General features: G+C 37.0%; 1 protein-coding gene across 7 annotated transcripts in view; it reads right to left on the reverse strand.

Moving 5' to 3' along the window:
* The window catches only part of ANAPC10 (anaphase promoting complex subunit 10), a 113,982-nt gene that overhangs the window by 71,922 nt on the left and 17,377 nt on the right, over positions 1-24,683 (reverse strand). For 2 of the 7 annotated variants that reach the window (XR_014945761.1, XM_015861104.3), the window contains one exon: positions 12,660-13,042. The exons of 2 other annotated variants lie outside the window; for them this stretch is intronic. Coding sequence is in view for 2 of the 5 variants with exons in the window: in XM_015861104.3 (XP_015716590.1) it covers positions 12,812-13,042 (231 nt within the window). In the remaining 3 variants the exon portion in view is untranslated. Of the gene's footprint in view, positions 1-12,659; positions 13,043-16,118; positions 16,227-22,525; positions 22,574-24,683 lie in introns of those variants that run through there. 3 more of the 7 variants (XR_001554834.3, XR_001554835.3, XM_085546485.1) reach the window with 3 other exon arrangements.

A 24,683-nucleotide genomic window follows, 5' to 3' on the forward strand; every position in this document is an offset into this window, starting at 1 on the left:
TCCTTATTTCTGATCAGTCACTGTCTCTAATATATGTAGAGTGAATTTTGAATGAAGATTAGAAAGCGGGTTTACAATATGTCAGTGTGGTTTAAATAGATTAATTAATGAGGTGAACCTTGGTCTTGCAAGTTAAACAACTGGTGCATTTTCAGCAGCCCACTGAGATAGCTCTAACAGACACAGCATACGTCATTTAATGTTAATTTTAGTTGTACTACTGACTCTCATGACATTGATTCTGCTAAGCATACACGTGTAACAAAATGCAAAGCATTGGTATTTAACGTACAAATACTAAGAAACTTTAAGCTTCAACTTAAGCATTCAGTGTCACAATGCCTTCTGCAGGTCCTTTAGCACTCCTTGGAAGAATTAGTTGCAAAATAACGATAGAAATCCTGAAGCTAAAATTTGCAATTACAAGTTCTGCAGAAGGATCCTGGTGGATTTTTCTTCCCTGTGATATGAAAAGGAGATGGAAAGTGTTTTGTTTAAGGAAAATTAGAAAAGAAACATCTGAGTTTCTTTAGTGGTCATAAATGCCCTTCAACAACCAATTCTACTTCCTATTATTTTACATTACAAAATAAAGTGAATAATGCTACATTTGGAGATGTAGAAATTACAGGCAATCATCAAATAATTTTTCTTACACATCTTGTGTGTTCTGGAATATTAGGTGGCACATCCCTTAACTACTATTTATACAAAAGTCTTTGAGGATGGTGCAGCACCAAGGTATCACATTGTCTCATCTCTGGATACAGGTTTTAAAAATGCCCAAGTTACAGCAGTTTTATAAAAACTAGTTTTGATCCTCACCCCTTGAGCAAAAGCATCCTCAGATAAACTGTCACCAATAAAAACCTCAATTTGGAAAGCTACTTCTTCAGCACTGACAAAGTACAGCCTAACAGTGCCTTTTCTGTAGTCTTGAATGAAAGTCATCACTTTCCTGTACAAATTTATTTTTCCTATATGCTTTTACTGGCTGGTGCAGTTGGCACAGCTTGACTGACAGTGAGCCAGAAGATGCAAGTGTAGGGGAAACTCACAGAGCTCTCAGCTGTTGGCATAGTGAAGGGTAAGAGCATAGCAGAAGCGATGCATTCAAGCACAGCCCTGTGAGCATTACCTGCCAGCTTGTGAACACTACTGGCAGTGAATGTAAACGCAGATTATTCACTTCCTTACGAACTAAGAGAAAGTGTTGGAAACTAACTGCGTAGAAAAATGTAACAAAACGTTGCAAGGATTCATCAAGTGCAGGAGCAAGTGAGCAGTATTAGTTGATGCCAAGCTTTCAAGAGGTGAACAAAGCCAACTTGCATAGTAAAAAGCATCCTGAATCAAGCTTAATACAAAAGCTTTTATTTACAGTTTTTCACAGCATATCAAACTGTTTTACTGTGCACTGGTACCAGAATAGATCTTCAGGGCAGTTGATATCACATATTATCCTCTCATGAGCACAGTGAGTGGCTGTTGCAGTAATTTTTCTGAACTACTCTGAAGGTCAGAGGAAATATCAAAGTTGCTGGTACTGACCATGAGTTTAAGACAGCAAGCCCCCAGGGTCCCAGTTCACAATTTGCTGGGCATTTGTGATCTGAAGGTACATCAACATCCCTTTTTAGGATTTAAGAACATAATTGCAAATTTTCATTAGTACAGATGAAGCAGAAAGGAAAAACAAACAAACAAACAAACAAACAAAAACTTTTAAACCAGTTCCTCTGATTTCTAAACAAGTTCTAGTTGTGCTCACCTTCAAAGAAGTAAAAGGAAAACCTCAGGAATGCTGGGAAAAAAAATCATACCTGATATTAAAAAAGAAAAGTAAAAAAGGAAAGGCAGATAAACAATTGTTTGATGAGATAAAAACAAGGTTTGAATCAAGAGGACTGAATAACAAAATACAGCCACTGCTTCACAGACTCAAGAATGGAGAACCACACAGTGCCAAGCTGTAAGAGAAAAGCACATACAAAGAAATACAAAATGTCAAAGTCCCTTCCTCAATGGAGCTTGACAAGCAATGCAATCCAGGAGAATGAGAAAATACATACTATAAACAGAAGAATTTATCTCAGTAAATACTGAGACATACATGAATGGAAGAATACATGCATTATAGTCACAAGTGCTTTCTAGCTGGAATCAGCAGTCACAGTAACCAAGAGGAATATGACACCACCTGACCAGCCCCTGTTGTCTAGCTGTAAGCCTCATTGGCCAAAATCTGCATTTAATAAAGTACGTTTAAGATCCAACAACATATGTGGTCAAAAAGGAATGGCAGGAAGGAATACAAAGGGATCTTCTGCAAATATAAAGTTGAGTAGATACCAAAGCTAGAAGTGGTAAAGCCCAAGAAACTACACAACTCGCAGTATTTTTGAGAAATGGGAAATGACAAGTAAGTTCTGTGGCAAGGAGTTTATTTTAATGGAACAGCAGTAAAAGAAATGACACAGTGGAAGCATTTTGTGTGGTCCTGTTCATATTTTCACTGGAAAGACAGAGTGCTGATTCCCCATAAGCTTTTATTAACAGCCAAACCCGACAAAATGTGATTTTAAGCTAAAATATATACATACATAAATTGTTTATTATTTAAATTTCAAAACAAGCACAGCATTCAGACTAAGAACTACATTCTTGCCAACATTATAGAATGTAACTAAAGCTATAGAAGTTCTAAAGCTATGGATCAGTCTAAACATTTTCTCAACATACTATGATGAGAAAGCAGGCTTTTTTCCCCTCTCTTTTCTCAGACCTACTCAGAAGTTTGGTTTGGGGGGTTACAGAAATGCAAAGCTTTATTCTCAAATGACAATGTTTCTACTCTCAGTTAGCCTCATGTTTTAAGCAGACTTTGCCAACAGCCAAGAACTTAAACCATTGAAGAAAGTACAAAAACCAGTATCTGATTCATTTAGTACCACCTGCCCCAACAGGAGGCCCTGGAAAGCATTAAATGGGCTCTTCAATATTTTCTTGCAGTTTTCAGTGCTTTTGAGGGAAGGAAGAGCACTTCCTTGTTTTTCCACCTTTGACACTTCAAACCTTACACTCCTCGCTTTTACTACATTTGTTATCCTTCACAGTCACATGACTTCTCCAAACTTTTGTTTTCCTTAGCTCTTTCTAATCTCACAAGCAAAGTTTTTTGGGTTTAGGCTCAACACCAACCTTCTCCTAAAGAGGAAGTGGCATAGGCCAATGCCTGTAAGTAAATGCCTAGGGAGGAATGTAAAAGAACAAGCAGGTTTACATACTTACTCAGAAATCTCTGATAATTTAGACCTGTGCTTACTACTTGAGATGAACATGGACGCTTCCTTACTTATGTACATAGGTTGTTCTAAAAAGTAAATCCTCCTATTTATTTCAACGAAAACCACAACAGGTACAGAGAACACTATTTTATAGCCCAAATTTTCAGCTACAAAACAGTTCTTCAGCATTTTCACCACCATAGCTGTGCATTTTTGCCAGCCATGAACAAAAGCCCACATGCTGCCTTTGAAAACATCTGTACCAGAAAAGCTGACCCACTCTTATCACTGCTAGAATGCATCACAAACTGCCTCACTGTGCACACATACACTACTTGGTCTAAAGATGTGTTCAGTAAGTGCTGATGGACGTCAATAAACACAACTTTCTCCACAAGGAGGAATTCAATGACACACCTTTGCTTCACACACACTTCCATGTCAGACGCCATTTTGTTAGACTGCTCCTCTGCTGTCACACAGCAACAACATGGAATGGAATTCCATTGGGAAGGTTCACCCTCTACTGCCATACCACCAACATCTGCCTCTGATGTCATGGACCAGGATAATAAAATGGGAGATGCTACTTTTGGAGCAGCTCTAAATGTTGAAATGCATACTATGTTGGCCTAATAAACCTAATGACTGACAGAACTATTACTCCTAATGTATATTCAATTGAGTTATTATTAACTTCAAAGCTGTCTGGAACTTATTCTTCTAATTATCCCTTGTACTCTTATTACTAACCCTAATCTGTCAGATCTTCCTTATTTTCTCATTTAAACAAAATTCAGCCTCTGGAAAAACAGGTCTTCAAGAGCTTTCTTCCCTTAGACTGTTTTACCTGGTTCTCTTCCTACTCCCTCCCCCCCAACCCTCTTTTTTTCAGATGTCATATATGTATTTGCTTTGGAGATTTAAATACTATATCTAGAAAATACCTTCATAACATCCATAAAGACAATTATTCTAGCTTTTTCCCCCTCTTCTAGGAGGTATTTTAGATAGGAGTAAGATAGGAGATCTAATACACTTTCAGTGAATATGTTTGCCACTCCTTTTCCTTCACGAAGGCTGATCAATGGTAAATGCTTTGACTCTTGTCTGAGCATCCTAGTAGAGATAGATATAAAGCACTGACAGACCTCTACATCACCTGGAGCTGCTGACACAAGTCAGGTCATGAAGAAGTAGCCACTGCAAATCACAAGAACCCTACAGTTCAATGTATTTCTAGTATCAGATTGCTTTCCAATGTGTTTTTGAAACAAGAAATCATAGTTTATGAAGAGACTGTCCAGAGACAGAAATTTTCTCAAGCTACCTATTCAGAGTGTCATGGGGGCTAACAGAAAATGGATGGGGCAAATTTTCTACACCTTAACCATCTTTAAGGGAGAACTGGCTTGGGTTTTTTTTGTGTGTGGTGTTTTTTCCTTGTTGTGAGTTTCATATTCGTTTGAGTGCTTCAGGATCAACAAAGTACAAAATGACCCTTTATGATCAAATGAGTCATTAAAGCTACCTGACTTAAGAGAGAGTAAAGAAGGAAAAAAAAACAAAAACAAAAAAAACCCACCAAAACCCAAAACATATATATTAAAAAACAAACAAACAAACAAAAACCAACCAAACAAAAAACAACCAAAAAACAAGAGTGTGTGTCTGGCTCACATAAATAATTAAGGAGAACTGGAAAGAGGAGACTACTTTGCTTCTTGTTGTACAGATTGCACATTAGGGAAGATTTGCAGCATGGTGTTACAGATACTACATTAAAATAAGAGTCCTAGCTCTGTAAGAGTGCTTCTCTAACATATATTCACGGTGTAAGCTACAATCATAAAAGAACTGAAACATTTCCAATACAAATGGCTCTGACAGATTATACCTATACAGGAAGTTACTTCAACTAGTCTGAAGAAGCAAATAAATTACTTCAAAATCTTTCTGGCTCTATAAACCCCAAACAAAAACAGCTCTTTTACAGTACTGAAGCTTAGCAGACTTATTTTACATTTAAAAATTGTTTCAACACAGTTTTATCTTGTCCAAAGGAAATAAAGACAAGAATTACACCCATGAAATTGGCTACTTATAGAGAACCATTTTAAACTAAATGGGAAGGTCTACACAAAGTGACAAAGTATATGCCAAGAAAACAGTATTTGGTGAAACCTGAAACATTAGCCAGGGTTAATTCCCCTCACAAATCTCTTCTCAGTTTCTCAGAACTTAGCCAAATTGCAACTCTTTCAGCTGAAATTTCCCATACCAGCTGTCTGCCTTAGACAGAATTTATTTTGGAAAACTTCAGCCAAAATTATTCAGCCATTTCAGAGAAATACTCTCACCACCTTTTATTTGGAAACTTCTACCACTCTAGTACTTCACAGTGGGGTTTCTGAAATTAGATGGGAAAGGAAGGAGAATAAAGGATATACCTAAACAACCATTAATGAAAGCCTGCCTAACTTTGGCCAGGACTGAAAACGTACACACCCCACAGAACAATCCTGAACATGATCTAGTGTGAAACTGTAAGACAAAGTAAATTTTCACTACAGAATACCTGGAAGCAGCTGACTATCCCTGGGTTGGGCTAACCAAATTCAGACAAATCTCTTCCCTATGTTCTTAATAACCCATCATCTTGTTACTTCAATGGGATGGAGAGGGAGCTGAGAGGCAGAACGCATGTTATGGGGAGGAAGCATGTGGTCTTAGTTGGGACTAGCTAGGGAAAGTCTGTGGGAAAAAAAACAAAAAGAAAAAAAACAAACGGGCAGATGAGGGGATTTAGGTGGGGGAGGAGAGAAATCTGAAGAAACAGGTATCGAGTGAGAAAATCTGTAACTGATAAGATCCTTCAGCAACAAATGTGGGAAAGAAAACAGGAATGAGAGGATGGAAAAAAAAAAAAAAAAAAAAAAAAAAAAGCTGAGGTGGAAAAGTAAATCTGACTAGGGACTGTACCTAGTGGGAAGACTGGGAAGGAAACAAGTGCTATAAACCAGAAGAGGTTGGAGACAATGACTTAGAAGCAAGAAATTCAGGGCTCGCACCAGTAGCCACAGAAACAGACTGGAGTGAATGAAAGCTTTTATTCTGCATGTGAATGTATTATGTTGGTTTAGTTCCAATGTTTTTCTGTTTGTTAAAAAAAAAAAAAAAAAAAAAAAAAAAAAAGACATCAGTGGAATGGAATAGCAGTTGTAGCAGTTGTCTCTTTCAGGTCTTATTCTTGTGTTACGCCATTCTTACGCTAGAGCCACAATGTGTTTCCCTACTCAAATTGTTCTAGAATGTTTATCCCTATACCTCCAACAATTCAATAACAGCACTGAATTTGTCTTCACAAAACTCAGAGGTTACAGTTTAATATCTCTAGACAGCAGGCACTAAGGAACAGCCATGTCTTCTGTTGTATGAACTGCACCACTCAGCTTGGTGTCATCAGCAAACCTGTTTGACCAGACAGCAATGAGAAGTCACACTGCCAGCTTTAGATACAGCAAGAAGCAAGACTACCACAACCACCCTGAGAAAGTAAATAGAATTAAAAAAAGAAAACAACACCAAAACAACAACAAAACACCACACTACCTCAGCTGCTGTATCTCAGCCAGCACCAGGTTTTACAGAAAATGGGTGGGGGAAGATAAACAGTTGACAGTTATGATGCTCAGAGGCCCTTTAGTCAACACAGCTAGAAAAAAATCTACAGCCTCCTAACTTTAGTAGTGCAGAGTTCTAGTGACAGCATTTTACATAAAGAATTTTACACACTCTGAATTTATAACTTAAACAAATGGCATGTTCAGTGTCATGCTGTATGTGCCTAGAATGTACTTGCTAAAGAAGAAATTATAAAGGAAAAATAAAATTTCCAAAACTGTTGAAGGTTGGCCTGTTTTTATCTATACTACTGGGAACTCACTGATGCTATTTAAGCTACTTGAATTAAAGTATTAGAAATTGAACTATTCCCTACTTAACAGCAGTAATTCACTTCAGTGGGATCAGAGTTCAGGTGCTTAAAATCTGCTGTGAACCCAAACTTACCTTTCATTTGATATATAATTACATCTGGATTATACTCCCTAGCAATGGTCAATATTAGCTTCAGTTTCACCACTTGATTTTTCTTTCCCGTTTGTTAAACTAAACCATGCTAATACTGTTGACTAGCTACAAAGAAACAATTATTCTTTGGTGCAAATGGAAAAGTCTCATAGGTAACTGTAAGACTGATATAAAGTAGCTTGTTGAAACATCATCTGGAAATGCAGCAAACATCCTATGAAGGATTACCTAAAATTTACTTCAATGAATAATGTCTAATGATGGCTTATACAGTTTAATAAAAGCACCTTAACACCTTTCAAATTTAGAATATAACATTTACTACAAACCAACAGCCGACCACCCAACATCTTTGCCTGGAAGCCTCAGTAAACTCATCTTTTGGGGTAGTGCACATACTCTCAGTATTATTATTTAATTGCATTTAGATTATCATCTCATGTTCCAGCAAATAAAAAACCAAAAAACAAAAACGTGGTATTTAATGAAGCAATTAAAATAATGTGTAGTTAAACCATTTGGTAAAACAGCTATTTTTGTGTATATCTAAGAAAGAATGCAAAGCATCCTTATAGCCATTTGTTTTTAACAGCAATTTATTCTTAAATTGTCACTGTACGTAAGAATCCAGAGGTAACAACTGATAAAACAAATTAGGCTCTCAAGGCATGACACTGTACTGTATGTAGCTGTCACGTATTCTTCAGATTTCCAAAGCTTGCATGTTCCCATTTAAGCAAGCACATGCCGATGTCAATCTAGGGTCACTCCAATGACTCTAAAGACTGCTGATACATTCTACTGAAGCTACAAATCTGGGTGGTATATGAAAGAAAAACACCCACTAAAAATAACCTCCATGATTTATTGCCATACCAAAGTACATAACCAAAATACCATAAACAATGGCCAATCATTCTTTCACTTAAAGTTAGACTCTGTATAGCAATGGACTCTCACTCAGTTAAGATCCAGCCTGAAAATCAGAGTTAAAAGAAACCACTATCCATTGTGTCAGGATTTTATGTGAAGCTTATTACACTAGTTTCTGACTCTTTTTACGTATATAGCATTTAATGTGATTCATCTGTAATTACTACATCCAATCCTTTTATCCCAATTTAGGGTGTGTGGCATTGAGTTCTGTAGCTAGCTCAGCTTACCGTGGTGGGTAATAAATTGCACAGGGACCTGTTTCACTTGCAGTTTCAGAATCAAAGATATTCTTGCAGACTCCTGCTTTGTGGAAGGTGTATATTTGTTCAAGTGCTAGCACACTGCCTAGAGACCTGGCTCACTGCTTTAGCTGAGCTGATTACCCACCTTCACAACAATGGGTAGCTCTCCAAGGTCCTTCAGTTGCACCATTAGAAACGAGTTCACTTTCATTTTCACTTATCAGCACCGGTGATCAGGGCATTTGGTTCACCTCCCACGCACACATCAATTACAATCCTAAATCACGTTCAGTTGCCCCCTTTAAATTATTCTAACAGATGAAGAAAAGCAAGTTCTAGAGTAAGATTCCTGTTAGTGTTTGATCTCTCATACTTCATTCACATTAAGCCTTTAACTCTCAGAAAAACAATTTACATGCCAACTGTTCAATAAACACCTAGTCTAATCGTTTTAGTGTGGAGTTATCAATGACTTGAATTTGACCTCCAGTCTCACTGCAGCGTGAAAGCATGTCTACCTGTGAAGACTTACTGTAAACCACCTTGCCAAAAGTAGCATTTCATCAACTTCAGAAAAAGTAAATTAGTTGCTCATTTTTGTCATTAGCCACAAGGAACTATAAGTTACCAAATATTTTAAGGTACAGCCACAATAGATCATCGTGGAAAAAGGTGGCACCACAGCTCTTCCTCCTCTTCCTAATAGCAATACTCTTACAGCATATAATTCTCAAGACTTTTACAATGCTTGAGAAGAAATCCTCACTGAACAACCTTGGTTAAGTTTCTTGGACAGCTGCTGCTTGTTTAAAAAATAATAATTTAAAAAAAAAAAAAAGAATCTTCAGTAACTTGTCAGCATGCTAAAAACAGTGCTCTCTATTCATTTCTAAAGAGAGGTAGACAGCCTGAACACACTGAAGACTACAGTACCTGTCTCCTTCCAAACAGGAACTAAAGCATGCATGTGTGGAAAAACAAAGTAAAACTGAACTAAAAAGTAGTTCTGATGCAAGACATTATTAAGGGATGCCAAGGAAATTTATTTTTGAGACTGAGCAGGAAGTGAATATGTGAGGCAAGTATACTGCACTATAAATTATTTCTAATCCCATTGAAAAAAACCCACACACATTGAAGAGAAACCAATGTCAAAGTGGATATAGTATTCCAACAGTACTATTGATACAGGAGCCTAAGAATGTTTGTTTTTTGCATGTTTTCACTACGATGATAACACATTCAGGCATTTCTATAGGTTTGCAACCTTGGATCTCTAGCACACATTAGCAGTTAACTATAGTTTACAACATTTCTTGATGCCTTTTAAAGAAACACTTGGACAGGTAATCTACAAACTTTAGCTAAACTAACATGACAAGAACTTTCTGTTCTCAGAGTAATTCCTTGGAAATACTTACTTGCTCAACAATTTTAGCACTTAGACATGTAAATTTCCTTGTTTAGGTGATGAGATTCCATAGAATTGCACCAAAAAAAACCCAAAAACAAACGCAAACCCCACACCCATGTGCAAGAAAAAAAAGTAGCAGCAACTACACACATCACATTCATGGTAACTTCCAGCAATGTTTTGGCAGACAAGGTTGTTTATCCTAATTCAAATGCAAAGTACTGTATTAATTCGTAAGTAGTATCTTATATTCAGACAATCCTCTGGGATCTCATCACCTAAATCATCAGCCTTATGTGACTAAGCACTAGAAACGTCAAAACAAATGTTCTTTCACAGATGTTAAGTACAAATGCACTCTACAGTTGTTATGAAATAACACAAAAAAGATCTAAGTTAGTTTTAACATAGCCACCATACTTGTTTCCAGTAATACTGACTATCAAGGAGCAAGACAGGAACTGTAGTAATGAGTTTGTATTTTTACACTGCCTTTCAGGCACAGTCATATTTTTTCCTGTCAGCAGCAGCTGAAGGGGTTACCAGCTGTACTCTCTCTTTCAATCTTCTCCCACCCTCATCATCATGACAACTCACTTTTCACTCCCAGTGCCTTACCGCAGAGTACCAATACTAAAATAAATAGTTACCCAATACTAAATATATACTCATTTTAAAAGGGGCAAGGATTGATTTCACAGATGCAGTTTGGAGAACAGGCAGAGAAGCAACTGTATAAAGCACAACTTTGGGAATGGTAAATACTAGCAATATAGCAGAAACAAAATAGCGGAATGTACAGCATTAGACTAGATCTGCTGTTGACAGAAGAATAAAGTAACCACAGCCTTCACTTTTAAAGAACCTTAAACACTTTGATGTTTAGTAAAAGACTGCAAAAGCTTTATACAATTTTTTTTTTAAAGTACAGTCCCCCTCACCAACACAGATCTTTAACAGCATCCAGTTTAATACAGGTACCACCATTTCTTAAAGCTACTAAAACAGCCTTTCAATTTTAAAGTTGTGTTGGCGGTCAGGCTGATTTCAGGAATGACAACTTTGTGTTCTGGATAGAAATACTTGGTACCTCTTTCACAAAGATGTAGGAGCCCCCAAAAAAAGAAAAAATTAAAAAAAAAGCAAGACAAAAACTAGCTCTCTAAAGATCCATTCCCACTGAAACAGTGAAGAATAAGCAGAATCAGTCCTATCAACCCAGATTTGCTCTTAGGCTACTGTATAACACTGCTAATAGCGTAATATGAGGAATTTGACTGGACTTCATCAGTCTAAAGAAGTGAGTTGCTTTAAAATATGTACTCTTAATGACTTGGACACCTTTGATTATTTAGACAACCCTTGAACTCCTATGCAATCCACTCACCAGGATGCTTCCTAAGGAATGCATTCAGGCTCACTTCAAGGACTGGTCACTTGAACAGATGAGAAAATAGACGTCTGCACTACTAAAGTATACCACACATTCTGTACAGTAGAAGGGAATATTTTAAAATGCTTCCCTGAATCAAAATATTTTAATTGTTCCTAAACAGGATTTAGAACTACCACCAAATTATCATTGAAAAATCATGAAGAAGTAAAAGGTGTGACAACAAAGGTAGGATGGTCTAACTGCAACAATAACAAAAACCTATACACAGAAAACTTCATACCTAATAACCAATTTTCCTCAATAATTTATCAAGTAACTTTTTTTAGTCAAGATTAAAATACAAAGTCATATAAATGAGCATACAAATTCTGCTTCAAATAAGATCATAGACATGTACAACTCCCCAACACCGTACAATAAAAATCCACAGAACTGTCTGAGACATGGTAAAAAGTATCAGTTAAGGCTGCCTCCGTTGAACAGGAGTTCTGCCATCCTTCATACAGAAAAGGTAGAATACCAGTATGATAACATTAAAAACTCAGGTTATTCATGGACTTCTTTACAAACGTCATTATCAGACAATACTCATTTTAATTGTCTTCCAAAAGATAGTGGAGTTCAGTCAAGGATGACACTGTTCAGCAAACATCAGCTTACTCCATTAAAGTATGCAAAGTATTTCAGGATTTCAACAGTAGAATCCTCATCCTTCTCTGTCAAGCATTTTCTGTTTCACCTCCTTTCTCCTCTGGAGGACATTATGTCATTGTTTGACAACACTCCGTAAGAATTATGGACTCCATAAGCATTTCCTTATTTTTAATTAACAATTTTCATAAGTTCACTTATGAAAGATCCCTGCTGAACACTTCAAAAATCCTTGTACTTCAATGGCCTACTTTCTAAAACATACTTTTTCAGAAGGATAAAATAATAATTTAATGTCTCAGTCTAATTACTAAGTGTTAAGTATTCCTATTCCTAACTATGCTATTCAGAAAGAATGCTCCTTCAAAGTATAAGTTAGGTAAAGAAATAAACAGTAGAACTATTACTTCCATGAATGATCAAGGAGGAAATAATCTATGAGGAAAAAAAAAACAACAAACAAAAACCAAACAAACAAAAAAAACAAAACAAAACAAAACAAAAAAACAACACTGTATCAAATCAATCATTATTCCATATCATAAACGCAGTTTTTAAACAATCCTAGTTCCCATCTCAGGTAATGCAATGCACCCGAAGACTCAGAGAAAAAGTAATGAAAAGTTGCACACAACAAAAAATACTGTAACACCAGCTTTTATTTCAAAATTGTACAAAATATAAATGTAAACACATAATTACACTGAAGTAATCCTTGCTTTTAAGTATTCGAATATTTCAACAACAGCACTGCCATCAAAAAAATGTCTTTATTATTTACCATTAGGAAATTTTACCTTATCGAGCGATACATCATGAAATCAATTGTTGTGCATCTAGGAAATTTACCAATAGAACTCTCTTCCACTGGGGTGTACACTTTGATTTGTCTCATGTGAGTGTCTCTTCCATTTTGGTGATTAGCTAGAACAGCTATCTGAATCATAAATGTGCGGATAGGCTTCTTATGGGTATCTGTTAAAGGAACATGAATCCAGCCGCTTGGTTCCACTAATTCAAGTTGCTGCCAAGAACAAGACAAAAAAGCAAAACATTCAGGAACAGTAAATATAAACTATTAAATATCAAACCTATATAACACAGAAGAATTTTGCTGGTCAGATTTTATTTATTTATTTCAAACCAATTTGAAGCAATATAACTGAATACCCGCATCTAATTTAATACTGATACAACTGGACTTAAACTAATTTGTTTCTCTATGGTTATTTGCTTTTGTCTTTAGGAATCTGCTCTTAAGTTTGTGCCTTCATGTTAAAAAATGAAGTAAAAACATTTGGATCTTGTTACTAAAGGACACTAATCAGGGATGACAAAGAATGTGCATTTGCAAATTTGTAAAATCCTTATCTATACACTCCGAACTGTAGTGTGCTAGAATGACTTAGAAAAGAAACTAAAAATCATAAGCAATTTTTTCAGAATTTCTCCGGCTATTAGGGATATTGAGAAGTAATAGGAAGGTGGAGGAGGTAAAAATACAGAATAACTCACAGATTCCACCACACAATCACCTACGCATCAAGACAGATGTCTGGCTAAGTAATAATTGCTTCACTGCCATTTAATTACATTTTAAGTCCATTTTTAGTTTGCTTCCACACAACAAACCAAGTGAAATATGATTTTCTCTTAATTCTAATCCTACAGAAACCAACATCAAAGCAAATGAAGAACTGCATTTTGTTAACTCTAAACCACATCACTAACACGTCAGCATACTAAAACCAAGCTAGAAGTTACGCAGAAGCATAGTGACAGCTTTTGTTTAAAACTAGTTGCCCTACTTCAAAGCACAGCTCAAAGCACATATGGAGGAGCACACAAGTCAGTGGAAGCCTTTTTCTAGGGGGAAGGGTGGGGGGTAGGAGAGAAATAAATCAGTTCTCCACAATTAAGTGAACTTTGCACAGCTAAACAGACTGCTGTTTTTAGCAGATGAGTTCTTCTGAAGAAGAGGTATGCCTTGGGCAGCTCAAAAGTCTCATCCTTCTCCTGAATACACTGCCTGACACGAATCCGATCAAATGATTAAAACGAGTTGCCATTGCTGAAGCTTTTCAAAGATCCACATGAGATCTGTTTTAGAGGCATTATCAAGCACTCAGAGAACCACCCACGAAACAAGCAAAGTCTAAAGTGGCATATCTTATAACTGCATGAAGTTGGGGAAAAAACAAAACAAAACTAAGGTACTTCTTTTTAAAATATTCTTTCCACTACAGCAGGGTCTTCAACAAATCATTTCCAAATCATTACATTCACTAAGCATTAGCAGAATAGTTGCGCTCCTACACAGAAACTTCCACAGATACACATCCACATCTTTGTTGTGGCCCTGTCCCTTCCAGAAAAGCCTACCAGATCTTTTTCAGCTTCAGGTAGCAGTTAGCTTTGAAAAGCGATAAAACTGATCCATTGCTGAAGCAGCTTTACATACAGGAAATTCATTAGAGTGACGTAGCAGTCAACTGATAATAGCAAGTATGCTTTTAATCTCTGCAGTAAATAGAGAGGATGAGAATTCCAGTAACATTTAATTGAACTAGTACTAAAGTAGAGTTCCTATGATTTAGTAGAGAATTTTAAAAGCTACCTCTAATTCACCTTGCATATCAATATTACTCTCAAAGTTTAAAAACTTTGATGATTTAAAATGAAAATTTAAGTTTCAGAGCTATAAAATCCAGGTTTTTATGCTTGGATCAGTTTGTAATTGATTAATATACCTTCTGTGTCATCAGTTTCAGATAGATCCAATACAGTTCAGATTTGTACTGATCGGACTCTACAAAGCTCAGTAAGATCATTAAAAACTTGAAATCCATTCAACTACTGAAGTTTAAGTACAGTAAACATCTGAATGTTAACTGGACATGAAAGTAATATTTTTTCCAGCTATGCATGTATTCTGTGACCATAAGAACACCAGATCAAGAGACACACTGCTCAACATTTCTCATTCGTTATGAAGAGTGAACAGGAATGGGAATAGGCAGTGGCAGTACAAGACAATACACTGCCCACTCTTAGTTCAATGTCAGCACCCAGATCCAGCCACTACAATTTGCAGCAGAAACGGGATGAAATATGCAGCTCATCTCTGCCTGGAGCATTCACAGCGTGAACAGAATCTAAAGGAAACCTACTCCGAAGTTTTAAGAAATTCCTATTAAGCTCATGCAAATGGCAATCTTTCAAAGCCTTGTAAACCGGTCTGGAAATTTGGGTGGATTTTTACAGGGAGGCAAAAGGCACATCCTCAACACAAAGGCTGAACTCCTGCCAAATTACAAATCCTTGCTTCAGAGCTTGGGGGCACTGGAGCATCAAAGAAAGACACCAGAATATTCTCAAGCAAACCAGCATACTTTTCACTAGCCGCCTTCTTGGAACTGAACCGCTTTGGCTGAAACTTTAAAAAAAAAAACAAAAAAAAAAAAACAAAAAAATTCAACCAAAAGCAGACATCTGGAACAGGAAACCGCAGTTTGAACTGAACACTGATAAAAGTTTAAGAAACCAAGAGTTAAGTCTTACAAAAGAAAAGGTCATAACTGAAGTACAGGTGGTCACTGGCAACTCTACTTACAGTAAATATATTACATTCCTTTCAGTTGACTTTGTTCTCAATTGTTTTCTTTAAAAAACACTAACCACTGTATATAGATGTTCCTAAAGCATAAATCCATTATAAAGAATTGACACATTTAAGTTTCTTCCTGTGTTTTCCCCTCACATACAAGTCATTCATTAAGAATCTATCACACATAACTGTCCTTCAGGAAAGTGTTACTTATCAGCTATGTTAATAATTCCATAAGTGAAATTAAAATAAAAAGGGGGAAAAAAAATTGTTACCTAAAAAAAAAAAGAAGAAGAATCGATGCAAGTTAAATATTAGTAACCCGGGACGGTTCCTATGCCTCTAATCTTATATACTAAATAAGCTTAAGTTTTCCTGCTTAAACTCAATTCTACTACGATAAATTTTGAGATCTTAGGTAGAGAAGCAAAGTGTGAAAGTCAAAATAAATGAAAAAACAAAGGAATAAAAATCAAAATGGAAAGTCACTCACCTGTCCTTTGCTGCTGTTATATACTCTTATCTATCTCTTCTCCTGCTTCCTTTCCATTGCTTTCTTATTTTCCTGTCCTCTGCGTGCTACGGCTTTACATATGGATTACTTGAGTGAGAGTATATATTTACGTAATTTTAAAAGCCAAAGGAGAAATAACAGTGTAAATGGAAATCCTCATCAATTTGATAACACTGTTTCTTCACATTCTCACATAGCTCAGAGGTACATTAAGCAAACCTACTATTTTTGCTAATGGGAATTCTACCACAGAAGATGCAAAACCATATATACAAAAACAAAACTAACAAAAAAACCTGATAAACTTCATACATATAAGACAAAGACCAAAAATTTCACAGGAGACTCCATCTATACTGGTATTGTTGGCTTCTTTATAGAACAAGTAGCTAAAAAAACCCCCACTCTTCTTCCTTGACGTTTCTTAAGATCAAAGACTTTTTCAATAGCATAACGCTAAAACTATTTCTGTTACCTAATTTAAAGGGAGAAAATGTAAATTACACTCAAGAACAGTAAGAAAAGGCTAAGGGCAGCAGATAGAAACAAATCAATCTGATTCAACTAACAAAAATTAATACAAGTGGACAGATGAAGGTTTTCTGAACACAAAAGCCATGAACAACAACAACATGAATCATGGTTGTGTACACATTTGTGCCAAAGTCTACACTGGACCCACTCTCTGAGTACAGGGGCAAGCAATGACTGGTTCACAGCTCTGAATATTGACTGGCAGCAGCGTGCTGCCTGTTTGGTCAACCAGTCACTACAGCTTCCAGGAGTGGTTGAGAAGCTGAGGTACATTATCCTCAGCAATTGTTCTTATCTCTCCTTTTAAAAAATCACAAGCTCTCAAAAAGACGAATTTAATAACGGGACTGATAGATACATTAAGTCCCATTGTTAAATTTAAGTTGGCCAATAACAGCATCAAAGAGGGATGCTACTAATGATAAAGGCTACATCTTCATTAGTAAAAGAAGAAAAACTCTGTCAAAGTCAGAGAACTCAACTGGAGAAAAAGCTTTCCAGTTTTGATGTTACAGATGTTCATTTGACAACAAAATAAACTGAGCAAAATGTTTTCCTACTGTCTGGAAATAGCAATTATCAAAGAACATCTAAAGACAACCAAAACAGAAGGCAATGAAAGCTGGACAGCTAACACAGACTGAAGAATTATATCATCATACAGCAACCTTTACTTCACACAGCACATTTCACAATGTGAACAGTTTCAGTGCTTCTTGAGGTGATTTATTTCAACCTAGTAAGTACCAGTTACTCTTTCCTACTGCTCAAAAACATTAATTTCATGTGATCATTAGAATAAGGACAGATCCTGGACAAACATGTCTTCGTAGACAGGGATATTTTGGAAATAGCAACTCCTTTGTGACTTCCCCTGCAGCTAACTGCCTAAAACAGTACATACAAATGAAAGATGGTAATGCCTTTGATATCATTCTCCAACCTATCCCATGCCATACATTAGCTGAGGCCAGCCTGGTGTCCTACTTACATTAATTCAGTTCCTTCAGACTATGCATTTTATAGCACTAGAGCCCTAGAACGTACTTAAGTACTTTGTAAGAAGTCTGTCCATTAATTATTTTCACACCTGGAAGCCACCATACTTTACTACCATAAAGTGACGTATCAAAACAAGTTTTTCTATCGTTATTTAATCCTACTGGAAAAGTAAGTTGACTTCTTTTCTATAGTCAAAGATATACTACTTAAGTTCTGTGATCTCTTTCAAGAGGTATAAAACTCAAACTGCTAATTATCCTTATAGACTTATCATACACAAGTTGTCTGCTACATTTACTATAGTTATCATCATTAAAACAATGCAGAATTTCTGTTGTCCTATAAAGCTATCTTTTGTGAAGGCACAAAGTTTTAAACCATTACAAATAGTTTCATATTCGGGGTCACTACAAACACATCCCAGGATGTAAGCAAGACATGGCTGCTAACAGTTTCTCTACACACATATAGGAAGAAAAAGGAGACTATTTTCTTCCTCTGCTGGAAATAATCTTCCTGCACACAAACACTGACAAAGCTGAGTATTACTGCTATCATTACAGCTCCTGCATGATACAACAACTCTTTGAGATATTGGTATATCTGACCATATTTCCACCTGTTTACCTGTGCTACTAGATCCAAATGATGAATACATATAAATACTTATATTTTTGTATAAAGCAGACTGTAAAACCAAATGACACTTGAAATTTGTCCTTCTACTATTCTCACTGAACTATCAAACCTTTTTTTTTTTTTTTTCTTATTTTTCTGATGGTGGGGAGGGGATTTTACTGACTTACACCTTTGAAATAAAAAGTAGTTGTTAATCTCCTTGTCTTAGCTTTAGCTGGGAAGAATTATTTTCTTCAAAGTGTCTGGTAGAGTGCTGTTTTGCTACTACAATGGTGCACTGGCAGCAATATCACACCAACTGAGACTCCCTAATTCGCAGTTTTCACCTGATCCATCAACTGGACAACCAAGGAGTCACCAGCAGGACTCCCTCACCTTACAGAAGTCCCATACTGCCAGTGTGAATGTCCAGTGGAGTGTGGAAGCAGCCTGCTGCAGAAGAAAGTCACATCAGGGCTAAGCACTGCTGTGCCAGGCATGCTAGAGCTTCAAGATCAACTGACTCAAAGGCAGCCAAATGGTATGCCACAAATGACATCACTAATCACTTTTTGCAGTCCCTATGGCAGCAGAATGCAGGACAGCTTGCTCTACTTGGAGAGGCTGCCATAGGGGGAGGAGTGGTGGAAAATCACAGCCTCACCATCTGTCACGGGCTGATCCAGACTTCTATTGTACAGGTTATCCATGGACATGAAACATGAACTGTAATTACACAAGTGAAGCAGATAAAACCACTTTGCTACGGAGGACGTTCACAGAAATATAAACATGGGGAGGCCTAAGCAGGTTGATTATATCTCACTCCCACAAACTCACCATGGCAAATGCCATGTACTTACAGTAGTGGAAGCAACCCCTGTATGGCTAGAAACACATCTTGTGCCCCATGCCACCACCCAAAATGCTACCCTGAGTCTTGAAAAGCAAGTCTTGTGGCATCACAGCACCCCAGAAATAACAAAGTCAGACTCATTTCTGAAACAACTTCATGAACACCTGGGACAAAGAACATGGCATTGAGTGGATATATCACATCCCTCATCACGCATCAACCTCTGGAAAAAACTGAACAATACAATGCACTGTTACTGACTACAGTGAGAGCAATGGCTACTGGGACATTCAGACATTAGGACACATTTCACAAAAGCCAGCTGATTAATCAGCACTCAGAGATCTGCCAATTGAGCTCATCCTCACCGATTAAACCTCCACATAAAACAGAAGGGGATGAAGTCTGGTGGCACACATTAAGAACATGTTGGGCAAGACTGTCTGTGTTATTCCTGCCTCAGGCAACGGCAAGTCATACCTCAAGTACTGTGTTCAGTTTGGGCCCCTCACTACAAGAAAGGCCAAGGAGCGTGGTCAGAGAAGGACAACAAAGCTGGTGAGGAATCTGGAGCACAGGACTTATAAGGAGTAGCTGAAGGAGCTGGGATTGCTTAGTCTGGGAAAGCGGAGGCTCAGGGGTGACCTTACCACTCTCTACAACTGCCTGAAAGTTGTACAGGGAGGTGGTGAAATAACCAACCATGAAGGTGTTCAAAACGCATACAGATATTGTACTGAGGGACACAATTTAACAGGAAATACTGGCAATATGTGGATGGTCGGACTGCATGATCTTAGAAGTCTTTTCCAACCTTGGTGATTCTATGACTCTACTCATGGGATTGCTTTTGCTCAAGGACCTGGGTGCACATGGTGGGTAAGGTGGAAGGATGGGAATGTCTGTTGTATACATCGAGGTGATTTGATGCTGGATGAGACCAACCAATGGTTTAAATTTATGACGTTAAATTGTTATATAATACTGTATGTCATCATTATTACAATTATGTCTTGTTAGCAGTATTACAGTAAGAACAGCTTAGGTTAAAGAATAAACTCTGATGGAACAAGAGCTACCTTCAGCATGCAATAACTCACTGTGAATCATCTCTCCTGGACTGAAAGACTTAAAACAAATGGAGCTGAAAGTAAGACGCAGAATGAATACTATGGAAAATTTACATGGATGGCCCATAGATTATGGAAATATTAGGTATAGACATTAAAAAAACAAACAAGATAGGAAACTGTAACTATTTAGGATGTGTAGAAATTGTGGAACCTGAGCATGACATAAGTGATATGGAACAAAGAGTAGATATAGACATAGTTTCAGCTAGGATGGAATTGTTTTCCACAGAGTGTCTGGTGTGATGCTACTTTTTGGTTCTAGGAGAACAATGTTGATAACACACTGATGTTTGTACTTTCTGTTAAGCAGTGTCATACAGAGCCAAGGGCCTTCTCATGAAAAAGCCTAAGGAGCTGAGAAGGAACAGAATCAGGACTACTGACTTAAACTGGCCAAAAGGATATTCCATATCACATGACATCATATGGAAAGAGTTTTGAAGGGGATGGGAGTCCATTCTAGCTCTCTTATGCTGCTTGGGATGCCAGCTGAACATTGGTCAGTGAGTAGTGAGCAATTGCTTATGCGTTACTTGTTATACACATGCATATATACATATGTTATAGTAACTACTATCCTTTTGCTTTGCTCTATCTTAGTAAATTGCTTTATCTCAACACACAAGTTCTACTTTGTTTTACGCCATCCTCCCCACTTCTCCATCCCACTGAGAAGGAGGGTAGCAAACATAAGGATGCTTGCCACCTGCCAAATTAAACCACAATACCCTTCTTCATAGTTTCATCTTTCTATATGCTTAACTAGCTCTGAACATAGAGCTATATAAAAAACACCTAGTTTTTTCAAAGTAGATGTTCTCAACATATTCTTTCAAACAGGGAAAGATTTTAATAAAATGATATTTTCAGAAATGAAGCATATATTATTACACAGACTTTGTCCAAGCTGAGTAATAGAATATGAAGAAGGCTTTTCCCTTGCATACTTTTTCCCTCCCCAGCTACACACATACCTTTCCACAACAACTGGCAAAGAGAAAGCTGGCCCAGTTTCCAAGAAATTTTAACTACTATGTGCTACCACATAGCTAGCAGAATTCAGAATCAGTAGACCTATGTATAATTCCAGCATTGGAACTGTCAACACGAAGTAGCAGAGCTTGGGCTTCAGCCATCACTTCACTTAGGAAGGAAGAAAACCAGTTAATAGCAGTGATGCACCAGTTCCAGCAGAAAAATGAGGCAGATCCAAAAGAAACTTCACAAGTTCCAAGTGAGTCAAAGGAGGGACACCACATTAGCAGCTTAACAAGAATCACAGAAACATTCTCAAAGAACTCACTGTGAAAAGCACACTACTTTGCTCTAATGAAGCAACGACCACCTAAGGAGGTGGCTCTGTGGTGTTAATCAGTCACCTCTTTAAATGGTCAAGAAATCTAACTTCAGTCCATTAGGTAGAAGTTTTCCATTCAACACAGTAGTTCCTGAAGAGTCTAGAGGAGTACACCCAATCCCTCAAGATGATTCAACTTGTTAGTAGGGCAGTCAGGACTCCAGCTGTAGAATAATCTACATTATGCAATGAAAACTGCAGACACTAAGGGTTTATATCATATGTAAGCTACTTGCTCAAATGAGTTACAAAGAAAAATTTCTGGACATATGAGGGAGGTGAAAAAACAGAGGTCAAAACATCCTTGACAAAAATGTTGAGAACTTCTTTGAGACTATTTTACTTCAGATTACAATGGTCCAAATTAAGCAAGAGTTAAATTTTAAAAAAATAAAAGTGATGAAAGACACAGACCAAGCTAAAAATAGCATGTAAAGGTTACCAATGCAGATTATCTCAAAAGATATTTGTCACAAAATGTCTGAGCATAGAAGTATCACAGAAATGAAGGAGATCACAAAAAATTTACTCTATGAGCACTCCATTAGCTCAATAAAAAATAACAGAAAAACACTATGAAAAATTCAAAACTGTACTGGGCAATATTTTCAGAAGATCACTAAGCTTGCACAGATAAGTTTTCAACACATCTTCAGTTTTTGTCAAAATTGTTTGAATCAATACAAATGATAAAATGTTTTAAGTGCAACAATTTAGTTTATGGAATTAAACCACTTGTGACAGTGAATAAACGCCCAGACTCACCCATAATTTGTCTTCATTTCAATCATGTATGAACTGTTGAACAAAGTGGTAACAAGTTTGGTGAAAAATTAAATATTCTTTAGAAAATGCTCTGTAAAGCACCACTTTTGCTTTAATATGTCAGGCCAAAGGCAGCTCACCACTTCCTTGAGGATCTTCCACAGAACTCCTGGTAGAAGGCAAACAAATTTTAGAGGAGCAACAGACTCCTGTGCAAAAGGAGTTGAGACCCACTAGACTCGTTTTTTCATCGTCTTTAATAAAAAAGGTAATACTTAATAAATAGCATAAAAACTTTCAATTAAAAAGCTAGTGCAATTAACACTTCTACACAAGTGTGTCATTGAAAAAAATCTTTTAAGTAGTTTTCTTTTCAAATGAGAAACCCAGCTGAATGGTTATTTGAAGAGAACTGATTTATTTTTGTGTTTTATCACTAATGACAAATCTATTTAAAACTTGATTCCAAATTAATTCAAGCCATACTCCCTAGCCCTACGCTCCAGTTCCATCACTACGAACCCTAAGCATCACTATCACTTTGCCATGGCTGTCCAACAAGAAATGTTTATTATGAATTCCATGTTGCTTTTCCTTTGGGCAACATCTTAGGGGCACAAAAATACATTTAAAGAACAAAATTCCTCAGAACAGTATACTGCCAGTGTCATATGGAAGTCCTATATTGCCTAGTGCTCCTATACCAAAAAACCCAGTCTTGGTCCATTCTTATTTCCTAATAATCTAACACTTAAATTCCTATGGTCTCCAACAGTCAATCACAGCCACCCAACTAGAACACCAATGAGAATCATAATTATTATAAGAAAATAGTTACTCTACAAATGCATTGATAGGTTTGCATATTCTCTCTACTCCCTACGTGGTGGGCCGAGGATTTGCAGCTATGACGCTCAAATGTAAATCTGCACTGCCTTTCCAAGTATCACGTTTAGATTTCAGAATAATGGCAACACATGCTGGAGAATGTCAGCGGGTTACAAGTTGCCCCTTACCAATCACAAACAGGCATGTTTCTGAGGCAAGACATCAGACTTGTCAATTAAGTCATAATGTAATCTAAATTTTCATTTAACAGAAGTGATTCACCAGACAACTTCTGAAATACTTTCATTGACTGGCGCACTTAGGTATTCTTTACAATGGTAATTTATCATTTACAAAGAATTTACTCTGCTGATTTAAAAAAAAATCCCAAATATTCTTCACTGATTCAGAGAGAATTTCAATACTACTGCAGAAATAAACTTATGCAAAATATAACACTCAAATTTAGTCCGTGAAACGTTAGAAGGAAAGTTTGTTTTTATTATTATTGTCTTCATAGCTTCCATTTTTGAAGTCCGGTGACATTTGTGCGCCCCTGTGGCACAAGTGGTAGCAATGCCGCGTTGCAACACTGGAGGCCCTGGGTTAGAATCCCCCTGTGGCGCAAGTGGTAGAAGTGCTGCTCTGCAGCACAGAGGCTCGAATCCCGGGGGGTTGGACTCGATGATCTCTAAGGTCCCTTCCAACCCGCACGAGACTATGATACTATGATATTAGATAAAGACTGTTAAGGTTTAAAAGTTTTAGTCACTCTCCAAAGGATTCATTCATTCAAAATAGCTACAATCTCCTACAGTTTCCAGATGAGACAGGATACTCTCAGAGAAGATAGCATTTCAATTATCTTCTGAACAGAAAATGCTGAATGAGAACAGTCAAGTATGCTACGACAATGGAGTAGACTGCAAATATGCTAAGATCCCTGGAATTCAGGTAAATTTTCTATGAGACTGCTGACTGAAAAAATGGCACAAGCTATTTATTAGTATCAGTAGCCACCATCTGTGAAGAATAACAGAACACAACTAAATCCTACAAGAAAAGAGAAAACACTCGATTTCCTGTAAGCATCAAGGAAACAAACAGTTTACAGGTAAATGCTAAAATTGTTACACATCAAGAGAACAACAGACAATAACATGAAAAATAGACAAAACTAAGCTTTTAGGTAAAAAGAGAATAGATTTGACTAGATATGAGGAAGAAAATAATTCACAAGGGCAGTGGAGCACTAGAACAGGTTGCCCAGATAAAATGTGAATGCCTCATCTACTGAAGTGCTTAAGGCCAGGCTCGATGAGGACATGGGTAACCTGTAGGTCCATAGAAGCACAGTTGGAATCAGATGAAATTTAAGATCCCTTCCAACCTAAGCCGCTCTGATTGTAAGATAGTTTCTAAAACTACTGGATAAAGGAGTGTAAAGAAAG

Source organism: Coturnix japonica, chromosome 4 (genome assembly GCF_054131305.1).
Source record: "Coturnix japonica strain WE chromosome 4, WE-NBRP24, whole genome shotgun sequence".
Taxonomy (NCBI): domain Eukaryota; kingdom Metazoa; phylum Chordata; class Aves; order Galliformes; family Phasianidae; genus Coturnix; species Coturnix japonica.